At 42.7% G+C, this 26,951-nt stretch overlaps 1 protein-coding gene across 1 annotated transcript in view; it reads left to right on the forward strand.

Annotated features, from left to right (window-relative positions):
• Positions 1-26,951, forward strand: part of txnrd2.2 (thioredoxin reductase 2, tandem duplicate 2) — a 76,072-nt gene that overhangs the window by 40,170 nt on the left and 8,951 nt on the right. The window contains exons 9-14 of the mRNA XM_068054667.1: positions 3,542-3,561; positions 3,776-3,867; positions 6,202-6,376; positions 23,672-23,808; positions 24,454-24,549; positions 25,260-25,352. Coding sequence (XP_067910768.1) covers positions 3,542-3,561; positions 3,776-3,867; positions 6,202-6,376; positions 23,672-23,808; positions 24,454-24,549; positions 25,260-25,352 — 613 coding nt within the window. The remainder of the gene's footprint in view (positions 1-3,541; positions 3,562-3,775; positions 3,868-6,201; positions 6,377-23,671; positions 23,809-24,453; positions 24,550-25,259; positions 25,353-26,951) is intronic.

Consider the following 26,951-nt stretch of genomic DNA (forward strand, 5'->3'; position numbering starts at 1 on the left):
TGTGCATTTATATAGTGCCTTTGTCACAAACAGAATGTTTCAAGGGACTTTACAAATTGGAATCAGGGTAGAGAATAGGAGGAGTGGCTAAAAACGTGGTGAAGAGATAGATTCTGAGGAGGTTTTTTAAAAGATCTACTCCCCTACTACCACCCCATTCTGAAGACCAAAATGTGTGAGGTGGCTTCCTCACTTCAGTATGCTAAGCAGTTACACCCATTCAACTGCCGCATCCGTGTCAGTGACATGTAAGTAACACTGTAACTGCATATGCAAATAGTTGTCCACAATGAATTAATAAAATTGCACTGGAGATTGAGGGACTGATTATGATGAATGCAGTTAAATGCTGTGTAATTAGTAAAATATATATACTGCCTTAAAGATCGGTGTACCTGCATCCAACAGATCTGCTTTCAGATAACCAGCTGGATATTGTGCTAATAGAAACATTGCTGTCCATTAACAGGGAGTTGGAAGCTTCAGCTGCTTAAGGACAAGTGCCCTATAATATTCTGGATAGCAGCTCAAGGCAAATTCCTATTGTGTACAGCTCATTGTGGATTTAACACCAATGATGTCGCCCTTGGGGCAGTAACAATAAATGCTGGTATTCTTCTGCAATATGTATTGCATTTTTAGTTGGCATTGTATTGTTAATGCCTGAAAGGATTAGTCTTGTCATTAGATTTAGCCATTCCACCATCAACTCATCCTTCAAGTGTCTTGAAGCTTAGTTTTGTGTGGGCCACACACATAGCAAAGTTTTTTTTTTCCTTTGCAGCATTTATTTTCAGAGGCCTTTTGCAGTTTGTACTGTGACTTCTTAAAAAAAAAAATTAATGCGTTTACATTTCTTCCTCTGCAGAAAGATATAACACTCTAAATGCTTCCTTCACAGAACTACAGGCTTGGATCCGAGTCCTGCTGCGTTTAGATTCAGAAGATCATTAGTTTAAGCCTCATTCATGAGACTTGCTCATAATCAATTCTCACATCCTTCTACAGCAAATAAGGGCTATTGTTTGGAGATGCTGTAGTTTGGAAAGACTTTAAATTGAGCTCCTATGTGCTTGTTGTTGATGGAAAAAGTTTCCCATTTCCATGCTGTTTAAATTCTGCTCGTTGGAATATGACTTTCTTCAAAAGAAGGAGGAATGACTTATCCCGTAAATTAATATATTCTCTATAAAGTTTTCCATTCTAAGAATGAGTAATGTTGGTGGATAGTGGGGCAAACCCTCACCCTTTACATTCCACCAACTATAGATATGCCCATCAGGTTGGAGCCACATTGATACTCTACAAGAGATCGAGATATTTGATTCCATTATGGTCACAGGCCTTGGGTGACCAGACTGGCTGATCAGACAGCCAGACCCCAGAATCTCCCTTGGCTTGATTGCACATCACAGGAGGTTTGGCTAAACTTTGAGTGGAAAACTTGCCTGCAATCTGTCCTCAGTACTAGCCAGTTCGCCATTAATTTGGGCTCACCAAATAGCCAAGAAGACAGTTGAGTTGTGTATCTTAGATACACTTGTTGCAACAAACATTGTTGACTTTTATTTCTTTTCACTTCCACCACCTGCGGCAGAATTACTGTCTTTGTGACCTGCCCTGGTGAGATAGACCAACTCTAGCCCCCGCTGTTCATTTGGCTTCTCTAATGTAGGGTGATTTGTGACTTTTCTGCTGCCTCATGTTGGCATAAATGTACATTCTTTGGACTGCTTCTCATTGTACTTTGGGGACACATTACAAATATTTGGAGCACACTGATGGTTAATAGTGACCCATGGACCTTTGACAGCAAATTACATCTTGCTTGAGTTGGCATGTTAGTAATGATCCTTATTTAGCAACATTGTTATACATCACATCACAGTAACTGGTGTTAACATAAGCAATGGATTGGGAATGGACACTTTAGTGAGGGATTCTCTCTGAGATGGGAAGCCAGTGGAATTTGGTGATAGCAGGGATAATGGGGATGTAGGCTATGTTGTGGCTGAATATATGGGTCAAAGTGTTTTGAATGACTTGTGGAGTGGTAACCAACAAGCTGAACCTTGGAGAAGCCCAAGATGATTAAAAACTTGGATTAGAGTTTTGGTTGAAGGAAGGACGAGTGAAGATAAACACTGTGGCGGAGATTAAATGTGCTAGTGGTGATCTAACACGTGGGTGAGGAACCTGAACTTGGGGGTCGTATAGAACGCAAAGGATCCACTTTTTGTTAGGGCTGACCCTGAGGTGACAGCTGCGAAGGGATGTGGGCTGGATTATAGTGGTCAGGTGCGTGAGCAAGCACCTTTCTCCCATGCAGTGCCAACGGCCGTGGGCACCAATCTGCAGCACAGTGCGAATGATTTAGCCTTGCCCAACTGTCTGAAATAAAATGACAGAAAACATTGCAGCTAAAAGGAGGGGACCCATGATGGTCTGGCCATCGTGGTGTGAGGTCAGGCTTGATGGCAGTCAATTTTGTATGTTCGTATGGATGGGTGTTTCTCAGAGTCAAAGAGGATGGCTTCAGTTTTATTGATGTTAGACTGAATGAAGATTTGACTCTTCCAGATCTTAAATGTTGGCGATGGTGGCAACAACAATGGGGTCAGTGGAAGAGAAGATGAGGAGCGCAATCAGCACAAGGACTACATGGACTCAATGGGTTGAATGGCCTCCCTTTGTGCCATAATGACTCTCTGATTCTATGATTGAGGAGACGGTCCACTGCCACTTTCTCAGGGACGAGGATAATAAATGTGGTCTTTTTCCATTGCCCCCTTACCTTCAGGGAAAACAACATACTGGGTGCGATTAGCATGCATGTTATCATCAAACAATACAGCACAGAAGGAGGCCATTTGGTCTATCCCACCTCTGCTGGCTCGATGAAAGAGATATCCAATAATTCATACTTCTCTGCTCCTTCCCCATAGCTCTATAAAATGTTTCCCTTAAGTAATTATCCAATTCCATTTTGAAAATTCCAGTTGAATTTGCTTCCACCAGCCTTTTAGGCAGTGCATTCCAGACCACTACAGCTCGCTGCGTTTTTAAAAAAATGATCTTCGTGTCACCTCTGGTTCTTTTGATATGGTCTGCTTATCGACCTATTAGCCGTGACTTTTTTTTTCGGTGTGTGTTATTTTACTGACATCTTTCAGATATTTGGTTAAAACTAAACGTAATGTTTTTGTTTTTTGCTTTAATGTGTTCACCTAATGAGTTTTGTTGCTGTTTGGTGCCCAAGGGCCTTGGCATTGTATGTGGGAGGAAGCCACTTGCTCCTGAGCACATACATTACAATCCAACCCAATGGAAAACAATGCATGTACCATCTGTGTCCACCCCAAAACAACAAGTGGATCTTCCTCTGCTTCTCTTGAGCTCCTTCTAATAGCCGAGATTACCTTTCAGTATATTTTCTTGAATATAATATGTTGCTGAGATGGAAACAAAGCAAGTGTAGCACCAAGGAACCCTTCTTAAATAGGCTACGTTTTTCACTTTTTTTTTTCCCTTTTCTTTCTAGGTTAGTTATTGGTGCAAGCTGTATCCTTACTTTAAAAACCCTTGATAGATTAGTAATAAAGTTATGTAGTCTTACAAATGTTACCTCTGTGTGAAATGATTTTAAAGATGCTAAACTTAATTTCGGGCTGATGAACCATGTTTATGTCGATCACTGCCTTTAGATGACAACATTATTTTGAAACCCCATGCATAGTATAGTAATATTTGGATCCTTAACTTGACAATTCATTAGATGTGGCCCTGGAGTGTGCTGGATTTTTAACTGGTGTTGGCTTGGACACTTCGATCATGGTGCGAAGCATTCCTCTGCGTGGCTTTGATCAGGTATAATGTGGGTATATTTGTAATTGAACCATTTGGTTTTCCATTATTTTGATCTGTAATCTGTCTAGGTTCATATTGGGTAAGCCAAGTGAAATACAGAACATGATGTAGCAGTAATGCAACAGTTTCTTTGAGAGCTTTCTTCTTTATGTTGTCTATTTTCACTTGTGAACATAGTACCTGTAGATTTGTCATAGGAGCAGTTTAATATGATAACTTGCATTTATTTAATGCTCTTAGTGCAGAAAAAGTTCTCAGGTACTTCAACAAAAAGTCAAAGGAAGAGAATTTAGGAGGGTTTTTTTTAATTCATTCATGGGATGTGGGCGTCACTGGCGAGGCCAGCATTTACTGCCCATCTCTAATTGCCCTTGAGAAGGTGGTGGTGAGCTGCCTTCTTGAACCGCTGCAGTCCATGTGGGGTAGGTACACCCACAGTGCTGTTAGGAAGGGAGATCCAGGATTTTGACCCAGCAGCAGTGAAGGTGACCCCAAGCTTGGTGGAAGAGGTGGGTTTTAAGGACGATCCTTAAAGAAGGGAGTGAATTTGAGGGTGTGGCGTGAGACTGAGTCAGGTAATGGCATGCTGACAATGATGGAGCAGAAAGTGGGAGGATACAGAAGAGGCCAGACTCGTAGGAATGGATAGTTTGGAGGATGAGGATTGGAGGAGGTTGCAGAGATGGGATGGGGCAAGGCCAGTAAGGGGTTGAAACACCAGTGTAAGAATTTTAAATTTGAGGCATTAGGAGTTAGATAGCCAATGTAGCGAGGACAGAGGCATTGGGCGTTGTGACAGTCTGGGACAGGATATGGGCAGCAGTGTTCTGGGTGATATTACATAGGTGGTTTATGTGATGGCAAGGATATGGGGCTAGAAGTTCTGGTCAAGAGCATGGTGAATGCACCAGTTAGTAAAACTATAGTTTCTTTTAATGCAGTGACAAAGCAATTATGCTGCACTGTAAGGCACAAGAGCAAATGCATTTAATAGAGATCAATGGGTGAGGAGGACTAATTACAATAAATAAAATCCTATCAAAGAGATTTAGGTAATATATACTGCAAGGATAAAACCTGAACTGTTTATTTGCACCTAAACTCTGGGATGTCCATGCAATGACTCTCATACATCCATAATATTTTAAAAATATACAAGTGAATCTTTCATATCACTGTTTGCAGTAAGTTGGAAAATACACTGTTTTATAAGGACAAAGGTGTTATTCCATGTCATGTGTAAGTTGGAGCTAAATGCAGTGTTCCTTGTAGATTTTCTTTGTATGTGATCTATATTTCAATGCACATTACCTTTAAACAGTGGTGCAGTGGTTAGCACCACAGCCTCACAGCTCCAGCGACCCGGGTTCAATTCTGGGTACTGCCTGTGTGGGGTTTGCAAGTTCTCCCTGTGTCTGCGTGGGTTTTCTCCGGGTGCTCCGGTTTCCTCCCACAGCCAAAGACTTGCAGGTTAATAGGTAAATTGGCCATTATAAATTGCCCCTAGTGTAGGTAGGTGGTAGGGGAATATAGGAACAGGTGGGGATGTGGTAGGGATATGGGCTTAGTGTAGGATTAGTATAAATGGGTGGTTGATGGTCGGCACAGAGTCGGTGGGCCGAAGGGCCTGTTTCAGTGCTGTATCTCTAAATAAAAATAAAAAAAATTAAAAAAATGTTGTGCTGCCATCCTTGCGTGGTATGTTGCAGGGAGCATCTTGTAAGCACCTTGCGCACCTCCTTTCAGATTGCTGCACAGCTGTGAATGTACGTATCTTAGCCGGAACATTGGTTTTATGCCTTTTTAAGAGTATGAAGGCTAGTCATGAAGTAAACATGAAATAGAGTTTTAAAAATAAGACTTGCATTTATACAGCGACTCATGTCCTCAGGATCTCTCAAAGCGCTTTACAGCCAATTAAGTATTCTTTGAAGTGTAGTCACTGCTGCATTGTAAGAAATGAGGCATTCAATTTGATAACGACCAGAAAATTTGTTTCAGTGATGTTAGTTGAGCGATAAATATTGGCCAGGGCACTGGTTTAACCATTCGGTCAGGGAATGTTGCAGGTTGAAATGTTCACTGGCTTCAGCTGCAGCTCAAAACACCAGGTATTTTAGGATTGTTTTACATCTGTAACAAAGTTTGATTTTCATGCTGGATATACTAATTTTAATGGCTAAACTGGGAAGTTCAAGTTTCTTCACTAAATGACTAATACAAAGATCTCAATTGCAGACTCAGAAATTTGCCCATGTAGATGTGGAAATAGTACGTGCTTGATAAAATGCTGTTGTAATTTCATAACTTAGTTTTCATTTTCATTTAATATAGCAAATGGCCCACTTGGTGACAGACTATATGGCATCTTACGGTACCAGGATCTTTTGGAAATGTATACCAATCAAAATAGAAAAACTGGATAGTGGCAAACTGCAGGTTATATGGAAAAATCTTGAGTCAAATGTGGAAGAGCGAGAATCCTTTGACACAGTGATGTGGGCAGTTGGTAAGAAAATTAATTCTTTACAGGTCCCTTCAAACAGAAACACTGGATTGTGCTGCAAGGCATAAAACAGACTTGCATTTATATGGCTTAGCATTAGAAGTATTGTGTTTCGCCATTGCAAAAACACGCAGCATTCATGAAAGCCACACATCACATTTTTATTGGTCAATAAAATGGCATGGGAGATTGTTCATAATTCACTTGATTATATCTGCTTTTACTAATATTCAGTGTTTTTTTGTGATGGATTGTGTGGCCTTGCACTGTAGTTTTGGTATGTATGTATGAAAATGCATTGGGGTTTGGTTCCATGAATATTGGTCATCTTCCAATACATTGCCCAAATGACTATTATTCAGAGGAGCATTGCTATTCAGCATTGGTGGGCTATTTGAATAAGGGAAGCATCTATCTAGACCTTCATGCTGTTCTCACCCAAAGTTTACCTGCAAATCTCCATGACAGAAGCACTGGATAGCCATCAGAAGCAGAAATCCTGGCTGGATTTTTTTTGCCTTGTCTCTCCAGGGGCACTGAGGCCAGTTATAGCAGCATTACCGCCACCATCACTGAGATCAGCACACAATGGGAATCACCAACTACTCCCTGGAGAGTCTCACTGAATCATGGGGGGAGCTTGCCTTGAATTCTAAAACAGATATACATATATTTATAGCATGCTTTACTGATCAAACTCCTGCTTTTCCATTCTTATTGGCAATTAACTCAGAAAAAGTTAGGATTAATGAGACTGAAAGTGGTTTGCATAAACTATAGCACAGTGTAGTTTAATATGGTGTCTCACCAAGGGGATTGTTACAAAAATTCAGGTGTATGGTATAAAAGGAAATGTAACAGCCTGGATAGAATGCTGGTTAACAGGTAAGAGTGATTTAGGGTGTTGCTTAGATTGGAGAAGGATGCCCCAGAGATTGGTGTTGAGTCTCATTGGCCAAAGAGAGTGCCATATTGAAATTTACTGATTATACAAAATCGAGGGCTTTGGCAAACATTGAGAACAGTGAAGGACTTTAAGAGGAGGCAGGCTAGTAAATGGGCAGACAGGTAACATGATGAAGTGTGAAGCAATATACTTTGGGAGAACAAATCAGGACTGGGAATATATACTTGGGGAAAGGTGCCAAGTGGCCACTTTTCCTTTGCGAACATAGTTCAGCAGTTCAGCGTCAGCAGGCTAATTGTCTCAGGGTACCCAGCCTTGGCCTTGGATATTGTTCACATACTCACACTTGCAGCCAGGGTCTCTGAATATTGATCAGGTTTGGCAACGTGAGCTACATTTTCCCCACCCTAGCTCGAGGGGCCAAGGCCAACTGTAGCCCTCCACTGCTTTGGTTGACCCAGCAGAGAGTGGGAATTGAGTTAGGGTTTGAACTGGTTTGCTTGGCTCATCTACTGACTCATTGAGACATTGGGGGAGCTTGTATTGTTTGAAAAGCAAAACTGCTGAATCAACCACAAGAATCTTCCTTTGCAGGTCTGATTTTCAAGCTGCAGTAGATACTCTGTTATTTAAGTTTTATGAACTCAACGGTATGTAAACTGGGTCTAAACAAACATAAAAAAGGTCAATGTGAATGAAAACAAATGTGCACGGAGACCGGTTCAACGGCAAAGTAATCCACCTAATTTTTCTCTCTGTCAGAAGTCTTTATAATGAGTTCATCACGCAGATCTTGACATTTTTTTTGGTCCACCCCTGCTCAGCAAACCCCGGAGTAAACTGAAAGCACATTGATGTGTGGTTTTGAGTTAGCACTGTGTTTTTTCTGCATTAACACACCCATACCAGGTGTTTTAGGCAGTGGGAGAAAAACCAGCGAGCAGCAGTTAACTCTTTAACACAGTGATTTCCTCTCTGTTGCACTGCTCAGTCAATTTCTGGTTGCTGCCACTTCTTACATAGTGCGTTGCAAAGAAATGCATATTAATTTGACTGAATACAATAGAGTTTCTTTCCCTGTAGTTTATGTTTACCTGTCATTATTTTAGAGTCCTTCCTTCACCCTTCCCTTTGATCAAGAGTACAGAACAGTCTGGGTTTTGGATGTGTCTTTGGCTGCTGTCTGTGCTACCTCAATTTTCTTTCTGTGAGGGAATACAGAGTAGATTGAAGAGCATGTATGGCCATGCTTCCTTTTGAAAGCCTGAGTTTGCAGGGAGAAAGAAATACTGAGCGAGATGCGGAGTTCCACAGTGCAGATCTCCTGGGAAACAATAGTCTGAATTTTGTAGGGGCCACGATGTTGGGTTCCATGGCGGACGGAACATGAAGATTGCCCCGGATGAGGCCCACCACCGACTTTGACGCCGGCAGGGCCCGTCCCGATCTTGGCGGCAGTGAGACCTCATGGCGGCCCCCCCGCCACTTGGCAACGGCCCATCATTTAAATATTCAAATTAATTTGCATACCTTAGTTAATGAAGTCCCTGTCGCCTGCTGAAGTGCCACCGCGATCTTCATCCCGGCAGCTGGCACTGCCGCGCCTTTGAATCCATGTGCGGAGAAACGAGGCACAACACTTGTGGGGAGGGGGGAGGAGGGAAGTTTAGCAGTGCGGGACGGGGAAGCGAGGTCTTACTTACTTGATTGGTCTAGGGGGTGATGGGATGGGGTAAAAAAAGATTCTGAACTTTGTGGTGGGGGGGATGGTCATATATTCAAGGTACGTATTTCAGGGGGGGAAGGGCAGGAATGACATGTAATACTATTCGGGGGGTGGGAGAGGGACTGGAAAGATTTTTAAAATTATTTTTATTAACTTTAAATTCAATGTCTCTTTAAAAATTTCAATCATCATTTAGGGATCTAAGTCCCTTAAAAATGGCGCCGACACCTGTGCAGTGGCACCAGATGCCGTTGCCGGAGACAGCTCGCTCGCTTGCCCCCTCCACGTCATCAGGGGCGTGATCCGCCCCGGGCATGTTAATGAGCTGCCGTGTTTAAGATTGCGGCGGCACCGCAGGGTGAAGGTCGCACGTGCAGGCCGCCATCTTTTAGTGGCCACATAAAATCCAGCCCACTATGTTGGAGTTAGAGATGATTGTGTAAGTACTTGATTGCAGGCAGGGTAGCGAAGGATTACTTAGGACAGCATGATACAAGCTTAGGGAAAACAAGGCAAAGCTAAGAGGAGCAATCACGAACAAGGCAGGTGAATGAGTTAGGAGGCTGGAGATGAGGGAGGGATTGCTCATCAGATGATCAGCCTTGTATCTTCAGTTTGTGAGAGGGGTGCTGGAAGAGCCTCACTTCTGCTTGAGACAGGATTCAAATCTTGGACAGATCTGGTTAAGAGGAAGAAGTGATGCTTTGCCTGAAAGAGGAAATCAAGCTTTTAGGGGGCAGCTTTAACATTAGAAGGGTTGTGAAATTCCATTTGAACTGAGAGATTTAGCAGCTGGCAGTGTGATTTATGGAGCAGGACTGACCTTGGTAACTGGACAGCTACTGGGAGTTACTGCTGAGAACCAGAAAAATTTGCCCGTGGGGGTATTCAGATCTGTGTGCCAGTGATGCTGGTCCCAGTGCCAGCTCCCGAGTACAATTCTTTACTATGACCTGCTGAGCCATCATTCTTTCAACAAAATAAAAAGTTTATGTAAATTATTTCACTGTTGCAAAAATGTATGTTTGCTGAAGGATAGTTTTTATTAATGGAAATTTTGGCATAGACCTCAAAGGAATCTTAATAGGTTAAACTTAGAGTTCCTGGCAGCAAACTGTACAATCCTTAGATCTAGAAATAATTCAAGATGATCAACAAGCAAGTGATTCCAAAGAACACCAATGGACAACAATTACTTCCAGCTGGAATGCCAGATATATTCGCAGCATATTTTATTCTGAGTCGGTCAGGATGGTTACAAAACATCGTGGTCTGATTCTCTATTGCTTTTGAAGAATTCTTCCATAGTTGTACGGAATTTTTTTTGTAACACTTGCATTCTGGCAATCAATCACTTTCTACTTTTATACCCCAGTAAATTATGACTTTGTGCTGGCTCTGAAAAGAGAAATGTTGGGAATTCTTATCAACAGCAACCTTGCTTAGTGTTGAAATCTGTGTATTATAGTAGCATAATGGGAAAATAGTATCCTTGGTTATACTTTTGTCTTTTTCCCTTTAAGTCACCAGGTGCTGCACATCTTGGCAACAAAATGGTCTGGGCACAGAGAGTGCCAGCAGGTTATTGCAGCACAGGCAGTATTAGAGTTGAGCCTAATCCTACCTGTACCTCACACCCCCGGCACAGTGTGGGCGGCACAGTGGCACAGTGGTTAGCACCGCAGCCTCACAGCTCCAGTGACCTGGGTTCAATTCTGGGTACTGCCTGTGTGGAGTTTGCAAGTTCTCCCTGTGTCTGCGTGGGTTTTCTCCGGGTGCTCCGGTTTCCTCCCACAAGCCAAAAGACTTGCAGGTTGGTAGGTAAATTGGCCATTACAAATTGCCCCTAGTGTAGGTAGGTGGTAGGGAAATATAGGGACAGGTGGGGATGTGGTAGGGAATATGGGATTAGTGTAGGATTAGTATAAATTGTTGGTTGATGGTCGGCACAGACTCGGTGGGCCGAAGGGCCTGTTTCAGTGCTGTATCTCTAAACTGAAACTAAACTAAAACCCCCATTCATGCATTTTCCAGCAGATGCTTTTGTACAGTTATCAGGAATGGGAACCTTCTCTAACTCCCTCCCAACTCCCCTCCACTCTGGAGCAGTAAGGTCACCCTTAAATTTAGACTAAGATTCATATCTGGGATATTTCTGGTGATTGTGGCTCCATTGCTAAACTAAAAAACTGGAGGTTATTGGATCTGATTTACCTAATAACAATGTGCAGAGTTCTGTTGGATTTGTGTAGTGCAGCCTTTAAATACAAATTTCAGGGATAAATTTAAGATAGTGGTTTGCAACTAAAGGATTTATAAGTATCCATAGTGTTATGTTTCCTACATTGTTATAACATTTATTCGTAATCATAGAATGATATAACATTGAAGGAGGCCATTTGGCCCATAGCCCTGCAAAATTTTCCCCTTCAAGTATTTATCCAATTCCCTTTTGAAAGTTATTTTTGAATTTGCTTCCACTGCCCTTTCAGGCAGCACATTCCAGATCACAACAACTCATTGTATAAAAATAATTCTTGTCTTCCCCTGATTCTTTTGCCAGTTGCTTCAAATATCTATCCTCTGGTTACTGACCCTTCTGCCACTGGAAACTGTTTTTGTTTATTTACTCCAGCAAACCTCTTCAAGATTTTGAACACCGATATTAAATCTCCTCTTAACCCTCTCTGCTCTAAGGAGAGCAACCTCAGCTTCTCTAATTTCTCCATGTTACTGAAGCCACACATCCCAGATACAATTCCAGTAAATTCCTCTACACTCTTCCTGAAGTGTAGTGCCCAGAATAGGGCATCGTGCTCCAGCTAGGGCCAGTGGTTTACAAATGTTCAGCATAACTTCACTGCTTTTGTATTCTGTGTCTGTTCATAAAGCTCCACCTCCAAACACCTCTGTACTGCACCCCCAGACTTTCTTCCTGCACACCTTTAAAATTGTACCTTTTTTTTCAGCTGTAGTTGGTCGCACTCTTGCCTCTGAGTCAGAAGGTTGTGGGTTCAAGTCCCACAGACTTGAGCACAGAAGTCTAGGCTGACAGTTCAGTGCAGCATGAGGGAGTGCTGCACTTTCAGAGGCATTGTACCGAGGCTCTGTCCACTCTTTCAGGTGGGTGTCAAACAGGATTGTCCAATGTGCAACAGTCAGAGAGCCACATTACGATGTTTGCTCGGCCCAACGGGCCGATGAGCAAATTTCAAAAGATGAAGGCATTAAAAATGTATCTTGCTAATAAAAATAACAAATATGCATTTTTGTGAAGAAGCTTTAGATGAGAAGACTAATTTATTGACTTACTTTCTCGTCACTATATTGAAAACTGATTTAGTGACATACATGGCATTGTTTTTGCTTGCACAGGTGGTCAGCCTCTGCCCGCACACTTGATGTAGCAATTCAGAGTATTCTGGCTAGAAGTCCATCTGTCAGGAGAGACCGTGATCTCTCTCCCCCTCTCCCTGCACTCACTCTGTGTGTGTCTGTATCTCTCCCCGCCCAACTCCCTCTCCCCACTCTAGGACTAGGGGACACAGAATGAAAGTTTTGAGCAAAAGATGAAGGGGGAATATGAGGAAGCGCTTTTTTTTACACAGCGGGTGGTAATGACCTGGAACTCGCTGCCCACAAGGGTGGTGGAAGTGGAGACGATCAATGACTTCAACAGGAAGTTGAACCATCTGAGAGAAATAGACTTGCAGGGCTATGGGGATCGAGCCAGGGAATTGAACTGAATGCATAGCTCCGTGGAGAGCTTGCATGGACTCGATGAGCCGAATAGTTGCCTCCTGTGCCATAAGTAAATGACTATGACTCTCTCTCTCTTCCCACTCACCCCCCTCTCACTCTCCCTCTCTGTCTGTCTGTCGCCCTCTCCCCCTCTCTGTCGCCCTCTCCCCCTCTCTCTCTGTCGCCCTCTCCCCCTCTCTCTCTCTGTCGCCCTCTCCCCCTCTCCCTCTGTCGCCCTCTCCCCCTCTCTCTCTCTCGCCCTCTCCCCCCTCTCTGTCGCCATCCCCCCCTCTGTCTCCCTATCCCCCCCCTCTCTCTCTCTGTCTCCCTATTCCCCCCTCTCTCTCTCAACCTTTTTCCCCTCTCTCTCTGTGTCTCCCTATTGCCCCCTCTCTCTCTGACTCCCTATCGCCCCCCCCTCTCCCTCTCCCTCCCTCTCTCTCCGTCTCCCCCTCTCTCTGTCTTCCTCTCCCCCTCTGTCTTCCTCTCCCCCCTTTTCTGTCTCCCTCTCGCCCTCTCTCTCCCTCTCCCCGTTCTCTCTGTCTCCCTCTCCCCCTCTCTCTTTCTCTCCCACTCCCCCCTTCTCTCTGTCACGCCCTCTCCCCCTCTCTGTGCCATCCCCCCCTCTCTCTCTGTATCCCCCCCTCTCTCGCTGTCTCCCTATTCCCCCCTCTCTCTCTGTCTCCCTATTTCCATTCTCTCTGTCTCCCTATCACCCTCTCTCTCTCTCTCTCTCTCTCCCCCCCTCTCTCTCTCCCCCCATGCCCCCTCTCTCTCTCTCCCACCCTCTCTCCCTTTCCCCCCTCTCTGTCTCCCTTTCTCCCTCTCCCCCTTTCTCTCTCTCTCCCTCTCCCCCCTTCTCTCTCTCCCTCTCCCCCCTTCTCTTTGTCTCCCTCTCCCCCTCTCTGTCTCCCTCTCCCCCTCTCTGTCTCCCTCTCCCCCTCTCTGTCTCCCTCTCCCCCCTCTCTGTCTCCCTCTCCCCCCCCCGTGTTCCCCACTCGGTCTTCCCCGCTCGGTCTTCCCCACTCCTCGATCGGTCTTCCCCGCTCCCTGCTCCATCTTCCCCACTCCCGACTCAGTGTTCACTGCAGCAGCTATTCCCACAACCGGATACTTACCAGACCTGTATTATTTAAGTTGAGGCGACTGGAGGCGGAAACCTACCCACTATGCAGGATTCAGGACATTTACTGAATCGTGCGAAAGCAACAGGGGTGACCAATCCCAGGGCGCCTGAGCTGCATTCCACCAAGAAGCGCTAACGCTGCCTGGGCAGCCCCTGTGAGTCACAGGGAGTGACCAATCAAAGACAGGGGTCCCCCCTGCCTGTCAGACACATGTCCTGCCTGCACCCTCTGCCTGATGTACATGGGAGCTGTCAATCAGAGCTGAGCCACAGGCAGATTGGTGGGCCGAATGGAAACCTTCGGTGGGCCGGATTCTGGCCAACAGGCTGAATGTTGGACAACCCTGCTGTAAAATTATCTCATGGCACTATTTTGAAGAACAGTAGGGGATTTGTCTCCCGTTTCCAGGCCAATATTTATCTGTCAGTTAACATCACAAAACATGTTATCTAGTTATTATCAAATTACTGTTTGTGGATCTTTTGGAATTATGTACCCCAGAGAGCTGTGGATGCTCAGTTGTTGAGTATATTTAAGGCTGGGGTCAATAGATTTTTGGACACTAAGGGAATCAAGGGATATGGGGATAGGACAAGAAAGTGGAGTTGAGATCGAAGATCAGCCGTGATCTTATTGAATGGTGGGTGGGCTTGGGGGGTCATATGGCCTACTGCTGCTCCTATTTCTTATGTTCTAATGAAGCTCCGCTTTTTAAAAACTTTAAGCAGACCAAAAATTGTGAACAGAAATTTGAGTTTTGTATTAAAAACAGCATAGACTTGAGTTTGGAGGTGTTAGGCTGGACTTTAGATTATAGTTGCTGCCAAACCATTGTGTGGAGAACTGTTGGCGCAACATCAGAGTGGATTTTGTTGTACTCTCTGCCTGAGTTAGATAGGTTTACAGTTCCCTTTTTCTGTCAATGTTTCTCTTCAAAGTTGTATTACAGTTTTGATGCGCTAGAATTTTTTTTGTGTGTTTCGTGTTGCAGACCTAATGCATGATCAGGAGCCTCTTGCAAAGTGGATTTTAGAAAAGAATCAGATTTCCCTGTACAAAGAAATAAGATAAATAATGGGGACGAGATCCTAATTGCAAAATTGAACTCAGTAGCAACAAATTCCAGCTGTCAGCGAAATAACTGGACCGTGTGGCTTTGAAATCTCAGGAGAACTGCCCTTTGTGTGGTGGTGCCAGTAGCTGATAGCATGCAGCACTGTAAAATTTTAAGCAAAAAATTAATTAACAGCAGTTTTAGCAAGCACCACACAATACAACTTCCAAGAAGAAGCTGATTTTGAAATACTAATTGTTGGTGTTTAGGGAGCTGGGATTTTGGAGAATGTATTCATGCTGTTGGAATATGCAAGTCCAAGGAGACTTGTATATTTCCAATTTAAAAGCCGAATGAAAGTGAGTATTTTAAACTTGGATGATTGGCAGTTGTGGTTATTGCTTTCTGCTGTCGAGACTTCCTTGTGATGATTGATCAGAGCACAATAGTAAATCTATTCTTGTAGTATGGAGATGTGTGATCATTACACCCAGAGGCAGGCTGGCTGGCTAAATTATATAACTTTGGCCTCAGTACTTCCCTTCAAATATAAACAATTGGTTAAAAATAGATCCTTTTTTAAAAAAAATGCATTATGCTTGTGTGGGGAGAAGTGAAGGAGTGGAATTTTTTCATATTTCTCCCTTTCCATTTTTCTACAAGCAGCTCCTGTAGAATGATGAATGCTACCATTCACAAGTTATCTGAAGATAAATTAAATTGTACAGTATTTTGTGATGTTAACTAGGGCTTTTAAAGAAGAAAAGGGAAGATGGAATTATTGGCAAATTTATACATGTAATGTTAAAACTACATGTGAATATTTGCTTGCGGAGAGGTGACTATGAGAATTTCTCAGCACCTTAATCTTTATTCACCATCTGCAGGTTACTGTGCCCAGATTGAACTATTAACACCAAACTGCATTTATATTGTTCACTGGGAATATGTGGAATGCCGACCACATTATCTTGTCACCTCTAAAGGTGCAAATAGCACTATCAGACCAATGCATACAAGCTAAAACTATTTGATCAGACTTGCTTACAAGCGAAGCAAGCAGATCCAGCATGATCAAGGACTTCAATTACACAGAGAGACAAGAGAAGCTGGGATTGCTCTCCTTCGAGCAAATAGATTTAATAGTGGTGTTCAAAATCATCACGAGGTTGATAGAGTAAATAAGGGGAAATTGTTTCCACTTGTGCTGACCTCACTTTAGTAGGACAGTAGAAAGTGAGCTAGATGGACCTTGGTCTTTTTCTTTAATCTCACAATTCCTATGTTACACATGGCTCTGATTGTAAGAATTACTTTAACTTTTACCATTTAAGCTTTTTTTTTGAATTGTCTGTACAGCAGCCATTGACTTTAAGCACAGGGGAAATACAGGAGTTAGTAAGTTTGTTAAACCCAGGTTAGTGATCATAAGCCCCTGTGAATCCAATGGGCTGTCTACAGCAACCTTTGCCAACACTATTGGTTAAGGATATTTCGTCATGTGTAACATGAGAGTAAGTTTGGCAGAATAAACATGGAACACCAAGTAATGGCTGATGTTTTAAACTTTTATTCTTCAATCCCGTCTTCAAGACTGTGAGGCGACTCCAGCACTAGTAAACTCCCTTGGGAACCTGTAGTACATGTAGAAGTTAGCATAGCAGGGGTGCTGATGAAACTCTTAATGGAGCACCAGGATCAGCTAAAGTACATTCTTCGCTACAGCATAAAAATGGGTACTACACTGCTTCATAGAAGCTCCATAATTGGGGCTGTACCAGAGGACTGAAGTGGAATGGGTTGTATGTACAGTGTTCAGACTCCTCAAGTTTGGCATTATGCTCGACAACTCTTAAAATTGAGGCAGTTTTTCATGGTTGTAAGTTTTAATATCAGCTAGGACCAGTCTGGTGTGGGGTGGGGGCTGGTGTTCAATTAATTGCTACAAATACTGTTTGCAGGAGAGGATGGGAGAAAGGAAAGGGATAGTTTCCTTTCCCAGCTGTATTTTCGGTCACTGAGGAAATAATTCAGGAGTCAGTAGTAGTTTGAGTGCAGGAAGATGACGTGTTTTCAGACTTGTTAGTGGCAGATGCAGGTGGGAATGCTTGTGTCATCCATCAGACAGCTCTGACTTTAATTGTGAAACTCAAACAAACAAGTGAGACATGAACTGGGATAGATTGGCGAGTCTGAACACTGCTAGTGGGGAAAATATTTTTGACCACTTTATCCAACTTTGGTGTTGATTTAGCGACCGTAAGGGGTTGTTGATATGTCTTTAGGAGGAATAAGTCAAGGCTCCCAAGACTATTGGAATTCTTTGAGACAGTGACTAAGTTAATGGAGAAAGATGGATAAAAAATACTTTTCAAAAGAAATTTCATCAGGTTCCACTTGTGAGACTCAGAAATGTAAGTGAAATTAATGACAAATTAGGCTGGATTGAAAATGAGTTTGGTAACAGAAATTTGAAGATTCTACATGAATAAAACTCTTGGTTGATATTCAGTAACTTATTAAATCCCTTGGTGGCTCTCAGATCTTTTCTGGGTCACAATTCAGGTGACTATTGAGCCGGCTTGGTTAACTTAACGGCCTCGTTTTTTTAATTGTTAGGCAACAATCTGTGTTGCGTCCTAGTTGTATGACACTGATAGAGACTTGCAGTGTGGGAGAATTGTGGTGGGTCTACACCCTCCCATTACAGGTGTCCATTCTGTAGCTGCTGAACATGAATGTTTAGTTGCAATTTTAGTTATTTCCTTGCTGTAGAATTCCCTAATATTAAACTTTGAATTATTTCTAAATATATCTGCACTGAGTACACTCAGATCCATTTGAAAGAAGGAGCTTGCATTTATATAACTATTACAAGTCTTGAGCACATGACCTCGGCTGACACTTCAGTGCAGTACTGAGTGGCTGCTGCACTGTCGGAGGTGGCATCTTTCAGATGAGCTGTTAAACCAAGGTACCATCTGCCTTCAGATAGATGCAGGACATTATTCTGAATCTAGGTACTATTCCCAGAAGAGGAGTTCCCCGATGTCCTAAGCAACATTTATCCCTCAAACTATATCACTAAACTAGATTATATGGTTATTTAATTGCTGTTTCTGGGGCACAAGTTGTATGCTGCATTTTCCTACATCAATTATATAAATGCAAGCTTTTTCTTTCAAATGGATTTAGAGTCCTTGTGCAAAGGCATAGTGAGACCACTAACATCCACATACTGTATTACAAATAGTTACACATATCTCAAAGTAATTTCAAAGTTTTTGGCTGTGAACTGCTTGAGCTGTCATTTCATGGATTAGCCCATTGTCTGAATACCCTTTTCAATTAGATTATGGCCAGTAATCATGCCTAGGTGGTCAGTGTTTCATATTTCTCCTTTAAAACTCCTCCGCACTGGGCTATAACTAAAGCAAATTACTGGGTTTGCACAATCTACTGTAATTCTTGCCCTTTGTTATTTTTCACAGGGTTCTCCCCTCCTCTCCTGAAGGTGCCAGTCTGGGGGTGTAGTCCTACACTGAGAGGCCTCTGGTACCTTGCCCAAGTGGCCATTCTTCATGGTGATTGTTAGCTAGCTGTTTGACTGTTGAGTGCATCAGAGCAGAGCCCAACCTGATGCCCACTTACCCACACTTTCCAGCAGGGATCACTAGCCAGCTGATTTTGCCCTTCTGTAGCTCAAGTGTTACTGCAGCTGTGAAGGACAAACTTGGCTCACAGTGAATCAAACCTTCATGTTTCTGTAGCTGACTGCTAGACTAGCTGATACCTTTGCCCACTAGCACTGAGAGGTGCTTTTCCCCTCCTCATCTTTAACTGCCTGCCTTGACCCATTGATTGTAAGATGCTAATGGTGAAACCAGCTCTGACAGCAGCCTGCAGTAGAAGGAAAAGGTTAAAAACAAGTTTAAAACTCAATGCAAGCTAAATAATGTCTTGTTGCTAATATTTATTACACAGTTCAATTTGTGTAATTAGTGCCTCTTTCAAAGAAAGCATAAGTAAGATAATCTTTGTCATATGTTCCGCTGCTGTTTCTGCCATTTACACCAACTGTTTTGAGATTCTAGTGAAATCTGCTCTAATGTCTGGTAACCTGTTAACTTGTCCCTTGGCTCAGCATACAGGAAGAGGGGGAATTTAGAAAACCCCTGTTACTTATCGGGTCCAAAGCTGTGCAACTTATAATCCAAATACAGGTTGCATTACAACTGTAGGAAGTTCTATTGCATCCATGCTCAGATAAGGCCTTGCATTTTATTATTGTTGTTCACTGATAGCATCAGCACTGGGGCGCTGGAGTGGGGGTGGTGGGGGGGTGTGTGGATTTAGGCGAGGGGGAGGAAGGAAGGAACAATGGAGCAGGATCTGGTATGATGAGTGGAAAGAGAGAGAGAATAAAACGTGCTGACAGGAGAAGAGACTGCGAGGTCGTCCAGCACTGACAGCTTCAGTCAGTCGCCTGAAAGGAAGTGCAGCATAAGCAGATGACAATTCTATACAAAGTATTCACAAATGCATTCAAATATGATGGCAGAGCAGATGGTAGATGTGTACAAGAAGGGAAAATACAATTTTTACCGACTAGTAGTAATTACTGTATGTATTTTAGCCTCTGAATTTGGCTTGTCATTGACCTCTTTATAGTATTGCTGTTGCAGTGCGCGTCTGTTAATTTATTCATGAACCTTATTTCGTGAAGCCAGTCATTACAAATGCAGACAGGAAGCAGCCAAGCAATTAACAGTCAGGTGTGAATATATTTTCTGATTTTGTTTTAAGAGATAGATTGCACATGTTGGTATGGTTGTATATTTTGCCTAACATGGTATTTACAGGATGTTGCACTGACTGCATAATTATTTTTCTAGGTAATCATATGGTTGTTTGTTTATAACAAGGTTATCTCTGTAATCCCCTTAAGGCCTACAATCCTCAAAGGTCTCTGCGCTTCTCAATTCTGTCCTTTTGCGCATCCTCCATTTTCTTTCCTCCACAATTGGTGGCTGGGCTTTCAGCTGCCTGGGCCCTAAGTTTTGTAAATTCCTCCCTAAACATCTCCGTGTTTCTCTCCTCCCATTAAGATAGTCCTTCAAACCGACCTCTTTGACCAAGCTTTTGAGTCACCTGTCCGAATATCTCCGTATGTGGCTTGGTGTCAAATTTTGTTCTATCATGTTCCTGTGACGTGCCTTGGGACGTTTTACTACATTGAAGGTGCTATATAAATGCAAGTTGTCAGCTACCTTGTGGTTGGAACACTCGTATATTTCCCCACTTGACATGTCACGTGATTCGTTCTCGTGGTAGTTAATGGAGGGTGGGGAGGTAGTATAGCACACAATCTGTTTTTAATTGACATTTGTTCTGGGGATATGGGAGCACTGGCAAAGCTGTTATTTATTACCTATCCCTCGTCAGCTTGAGGACAGTGTTACAGCATGCAAGCAGGCCGTTTGGCCTATCAAGTCTGCCATTGTTTTTCTCCACAAACCATCCAGTCTAAATCCATTTCACTGCTTGCTCCCTATAACCTTTAATTCTGTTTTTCAAGCAGTTGGCTTTTTTTTTCTAACCTCCCCTTTAATAACTATATTCAGCTCAGGGCAAAGAAAATGATTAATACGTCAGAATTTTATTTTCTTGTTACAACACGTAATAAGACTTTCAGGGAAAAAACTCCCAACTATGTAGCTTCTAGCATGGTGGAGTGCATGCACTTGTCCCAGCTGTGCTTTTTGTTTCTGGACATTCCATATCTTCTAAGAACTGTTGGACTGTGAAATCTACACAGGTTTTGGAGTTGCAATCCATTGACCTAGTTACTGTGAATCTGTGACATTAGCTGCACCTTTCTGTCAGGTTTTGGTAGTTTGGAAATCTTGGGTGTGTGACTTGTATACCAATACAGTTGATCTTTTGAAAACCTGGCATAAAAGGCACGAACAGCTTCTGGACAAGTTCAGCCAATATACTGAGTTTTACAGTAATGATGCTTTGTGAGTTGTATACAGTATTGGACCCTCAGTGGCACAGAACAACTTGCATTTATTTAGTGCATTTAATGGAATAAAATGACCAAAGGCGTTTCACAGGAACGATTATCAAAGATTTTGACACGGAGATTGAGGTATTAGGACAGTGACCACAAGTTTGGTCAAACAGATATGCTTTAGAAAGCGTCTTAAAGGAGGAGAGGAAGGTTTGGGGAGGGAATTCAAAAGCTTCTGGTCTAAGCAACTGAAGGCACAACTACCAATGCTGGAGCGATTTATATCGGAGCTGCGCGAGAGGCCTGAATTGGAAGAGTGCAAAGATCTCAGAGGGTTTTAGTTCCGGAGGAGGTTACAGAGATAGGGTGTAGTGAGGCCATGAAGGGATCTGAAAGCAAGATGAGAATTTTAAAAATGAGCTGTTGCCGGACCGAGAGCCAATGTTGGTCAACGAGAACAGCAGGATGCAAGTATGTGTCTGCAGCCTTCGATTCATTGCGATGCCAATGTCAGCCCTGCTGGAGGTGCCAAGCAGATGCCTGGCTGTTCTTGTGCACCTCCTGGTGGATGATTTCAGAGCAGCATTAGTGGAGGCAGAGGATGATTCATGAGCAGCAATGGCGAGGAGGGAAAATCATTCAGAATCCCGTCGTCTCCAGTGGAAATGATGTGTGGATGAGGAAAGAATCAGCCTTACCTGCATTGGATAACACTCATATTATAAAAGGATGATCATGGGGGCAGGGTACCAGAGAGCTGCTATACTGGCCGCTTGCGCACCCCCAATTTCCTTTGCTCCACCATTGATGGCTCTGCCTTTTGCTGCCTAGGCCTTAAGCTCTGGGATTTCCGACATAAACCTCTCTGCCTCTCTCTCTCTCTGTCTTTGAGACCTACCCTAAAATCTACCTCTTTGACCAAGCTTTTGGTCAACTGTCCTAATATCTCTTTATGTGGCTTAGTGTCAAATTTGATCTGATAACACTCCTGTGGAATACCTGGGGCTGTTTTGCTACATTAAAGGTGCTATATAAATGCAAGTTGTTATTACAGCTGTTGTGGGATCAAACCCCAGCATGTCACAGCCTCCACAGGAAGGTATGGGCAGGGGTGTAATGCCTTAAAGATCCAGATTTGTCTGTATTGGATTTGCATAATGTTAGCTACCCGAACATGAGCAGTCTGAAGTTCTTGAACAGATTTCATGTTCGGGTGGCTCAATGGCAAGTGCAGTCAGCCACAGAGCTCAATCTCTGACAAGATCTCTTTCACCAGCTGTCAGTGACTATCAGGAAGAAAACTGTGTAAGTGGGGGCACTGCACCGTTAATGTCTGCCGTGCTTGATGACTGTCACTGGATCGCTGTCTTGTGCTGAAGGCCAACCCTTGTCCAACAAATGTACCGCTGTAACCTTGCTGACAAACGTAGCTGCTCTACATAGTTGAAGACTTGCTTTCACATAGACGCACTACTTTGAAACATTAAAACTTATTTGGTATGTCTGTCCAGTAATGGCATATGTGAGTCAGAAACTCTATGGGTGAACAGCTTGGATGAAAGTCAGACATTTTTATTAGTTCGTTCGTGGGATGTGGGCGTCGCTGGCTAGGCCAGCATTTAGTGCCCATCCCTAATTGCCCTTACTGAGTGGCTTGCTAGGCTATTTCAGAGGGCATGTAAGAGTCAACCACATTGCTGTGGGTCTGGAGAAACATGTAGGCCAGACCAGGTAAGGACAGCAGATTTCCTTCCCTAAAGGACATTAGTGAACCAGATGGGTTTTTACAACAACCGACAATGGTTTCATGGCCATCATTCGACTAGCTTTTTAATTCCAGATTTATTAATTGAATTCAAATTCCACCTTCTACTGTGGTGGGATTCAAACCCATGTCCCCAGAGCAATACCCTGGGTCTCTGGGTTACTAGTCCAGTGACAAAACCACTACGCTACCGCCTCCCATTCCCATCCCAAATTCCCCTTGAGAAGATGGTGGTGAGCTGCCTTCTTGAACCACTGCAGTCCTTTAGGTGTAGATACACCCACAGTGCTGTTAGGAAGGCAGTTCCAGGACTTTTGACCCAGCGACAGTGAAGGAACGGCAATATATTTCCAAGTCAGGATGGTGTGTGGCTTGGAGGAGAACTTGCAGGTGGTGGCGTTCCCATACACTGCTGCCCTTGTCTTTCTAGGTGGTAGAGATTGCGAGTTTGGAAGATGCTGTCGAAGGAGCCTTGATGAGTTGCTGCAGTGCATCTTGTAGATGGTACACACTGCTGCCACTGTGCGTCGGTGGTGAAGGGTATGAATGTTGAAAGTGGTGGATGGGGTGCCAATCAAGTGACTGGTTTGGTGATAGCTGTCTGTGACATTATAGAGCAAGGCTGAGGTAACAAGTCATATAAATTGGAGAAGTATTTGACTTTTAAAAAAAATTGCATTTCTTTATCCAACTTTTATATACGTAAAAAAAAAATTAAAGCCTCTAAATTTGCAAATCCAGCTACTTATAATCTTTCCAGTTCCAGGTCAATTACTGCCCTCTTTTTTTAAAGATTGTTTTGCATCCATAACAAAAGCGTAACATCTGAATGTGATTGGCACATGCTTGGCCACAAGACTTTCTCATACATGATACATACTGTAAATAGTGCAATTACATACCATCTAAAAAGTGACATCCTCCTTTACTGATTACGTACTTACCTTCCCAATCGTTTCCAGGTCGAGCACCTGAAACACAAGGCCTTTCCCTGGACAAAGCCGGGGTCCAGATTAATCCAAAAACAGGGAAGGTCATTGTTGGTGCCAATGAAGAAACTTCTGCTTCTCACATCTATGCAATTGGAGATATAGCAGAGGTAGGACATGACCCAGCTATTGCTATCTACAAAATATAACCTTTATGTTTCATTATTATAGTTTGTATGAAATGTAATGGACTAGAAAAAGGGAAATTGATTTCTGGATTTGTGTTCTTTTGTTGCACTGTAATTTTATTGGTTTTGATATTAGATGCTGGAGCACTTTTAGTTGCTTATCACAGTTGAGGCTGATAAAATGTCAAAATTGCAGCACCTTAAACTCAGTGCATAAATTATTCAGTAGCTGACATTCTTGTGTATTGCTATCCTGGGGGTGTGCTTTCTGCACTGGTACAGCCTATTTCACCCACCTAGAAAGCTGTAGGTACTTTGCTTATATTTTTGCATTCAGCACAGAAAGTCCTTTCTCTGCCCCGAGGAAGATGCCATCAACTTTGACCTTGTTAAAGGCAGAAATGGCAGCTGCCTGTAATGGGTTAAATGGCTAAAATGAGAGTAGCTGTACATGACTAAGAATGACAAAGCATGCCTACTGATCTTTTGAACAGTGCAACCTTATGCACCACTCTCATGTGATTTGTGGTAATGTCATAAGTGAGCAGTCGGTGACAAAATGGAGCACCAGAGAATCATTTTTTTTGGAAAGAGTGGTCTTGCTCAATTTACCACTTTGCTTAACAGGGCCGACCAGAGCTTACACCTACAGCTATCAAAGCTGGGAAATTGCTGGCACATCGACTTTTTGGCAAATCTACGGAGTTGATGGACTATGACAATGTGAGTAAACCTTGTGGGTAAATTCTGTAGTAGTCGGCTTAAAAAGGATTGACTTGCAGTCAATGTATTGATGAAAGGTTTTAATTACGTGTGTGTGTGTGTGTGTGTGTGTGTGTGTGTGTGATTGGATATTTATACAGATACAATTATGATGATTTTTACAATTTAATGGTAGGTCAGAGATTATCTATAGCTGGTGCTGCTCCCTTTTTGGCTGATGATTTGTGTACTCTGTTGTGAGTTGTTCCTCACTTCCTGAGGCTGGTTTAACCATGGAATTGCCTGATATCTGGGACCAGACCAGCTGGCACACACTCAGTTGGAGAGAAAAAGAAAGACTTGCATTTATATAGAGCCTTTCACAACCTCAGAGCATCCCAAAGTGCTTTACAACCAATGAAGCACTTTTGAAGTGTTAACATGTCGGAAAATTTACACACAGCAAGCTCCCATAAACCAAAATATGAGAAATGACCAGATAATCCATTTTTGTGGCGTCGTTTGAGGGTTAACTATACTACTCTGGGGAGAATTCCCCTGCCCTTCTTCAAAATTGTGCCATGGGATCTTTTGCATCCAATGAGAGAATGACCTAATGGTTTGGGATGATGAGGTTGGAAACGTAATGCATAACATGAAGTTGGGATTATAGTTTTTATCTAGTAACTTGATGCTTATAACCAGTTGAAATGCTTTCTTTATATATTTAGGTCGCTACAACAGTTTTCACACCACTGGAGTATGGCTGTGTAGGCTTGTCTGAGGAAGAGGCTGTACATCGTCATGGTGAAGACAACATAGAGGTAGGAAGTGTTATGACTTATTTCTCTTATTCATTGGATTTTCTGTTTGAGTTTCATGAGCCTGTAGATTTGGAAAGATTTGTTCTTGTGGCTATTGCCTCACCAGAGGGCAAGATCAGTTAGTAACCAGAACTTGAGATAAGTAAATTAGTCAGAACATTTGTTTCAACTTTATATGTGACCCACAAGACTTCATGGTTTGCACCTAAGCGACTCTCAAAAACAGAAAACTTGAGACATTTGATATTGCAGGCTTCTTCATAATCAAGTCTTATTCTTAATTCTTTATTGATGTATTTAAGGGGCAGCTAGTTAAACACACAAGGGAGAAAGGAATAGAAGGTTCTGCTGATTAGATTAGATGAACAGTGGTGGGAGGAGGGCCACGTGGAGCATAAACACCACTAACTGGCCTGTTTCGTTGTTATACATTCTACTTAATTCAAGTTAACCGATAATTCTTTTTTTAAAGAATTAAATGCCCACTTTGCTGTGTTATTTATGTTGCTTCCTTCAAATTATTGAATAATTTTTTTTTTAGCACAATAAATGATTTCCGGTTACAAGCACTAGGCTAGACTGTACGCTAACTGCAGAGTATCTTTAATTGAACTGCATTGATAAGATTGTAGCTGTTCTATTGTTTGTTCAGTGAGTTTATTCAATGATACAGGTCAGAATCATTCCCAATGATTTAGATTACCTCAACCAGGGTGCTGGTAAGTTGGCCTCCACATGACTGGTTTATGGAGCCAGAAATTGTACTGAGTCTTGATTGCCATCCAGTGGTCTTTGCTGGCACTGCATGTGTGTGAACTTTGGGAGACTGGAGCGTGGATGTGATGCCTCTGCAGCTGAGTAGTCTGCTTCATTCCATGTCAAGACTCACATGTAATGAATAACAACTTGAGCGAGGCACCAGAGAACATCCAATACTCGTACAACCATATTCTACCAACATTCCAGCTCCTTGGCTGGGGAAAACTTAGTGAGGGAACAAAAAACACTCCAATTTGGACACATTTTCTTCTGTCGGGGTCCACTGATTCAGATTAAAAGTTCTGCACATGGGGGTTTGATGTCAAATTGCCTGAGCCCCAGTCTGTCCTGTGATGGTTTACTGTGTATAAGTGAATATTAGTTGTTGAATAGTTCTTGAATCATATAACACAGAAGGAGGCCATTTGGCCCATCATGCCTGTGTTGACTCTTTGAAAGAGCTATCCAATTAGGTCCCACTCCCCTTCTCTTTCCCCATAACCCTGTAGTTTTTTTTCCTTTTCAAATATATCTCCAATTCTCTTTTGAAAGCTAGTATTGAATCTGTCTCCACCAACCTTTCAGGCAGTGCATTCCAAATCATAACAACCCACTTCTTTAAAATCGCTTCCTTTCCCCCTAGTTCTTTTGCCAATTATCTTAACTCTGTCCTCTGCTTACCGACCCTCCTGTCAGTGGAAATGGTTTCTACCTATGAAAATCCCTCATAATTTTGAACGCCTCTATTAAATCTCCCCTTAACTATCTCTGCCATCAGAGAACAATTCCAGCTTCTCAAAAAATCCCTCATCCCTGATACAATTCAATAAATCGCCTCTG

Source organism: Heterodontus francisci, chromosome 23 (genome assembly GCF_036365525.1).
Source record: "Heterodontus francisci isolate sHetFra1 chromosome 23, sHetFra1.hap1, whole genome shotgun sequence".
Taxonomy (NCBI): Eukaryota; Metazoa; Chordata; class Chondrichthyes; order Heterodontiformes; family Heterodontidae; genus Heterodontus; species Heterodontus francisci.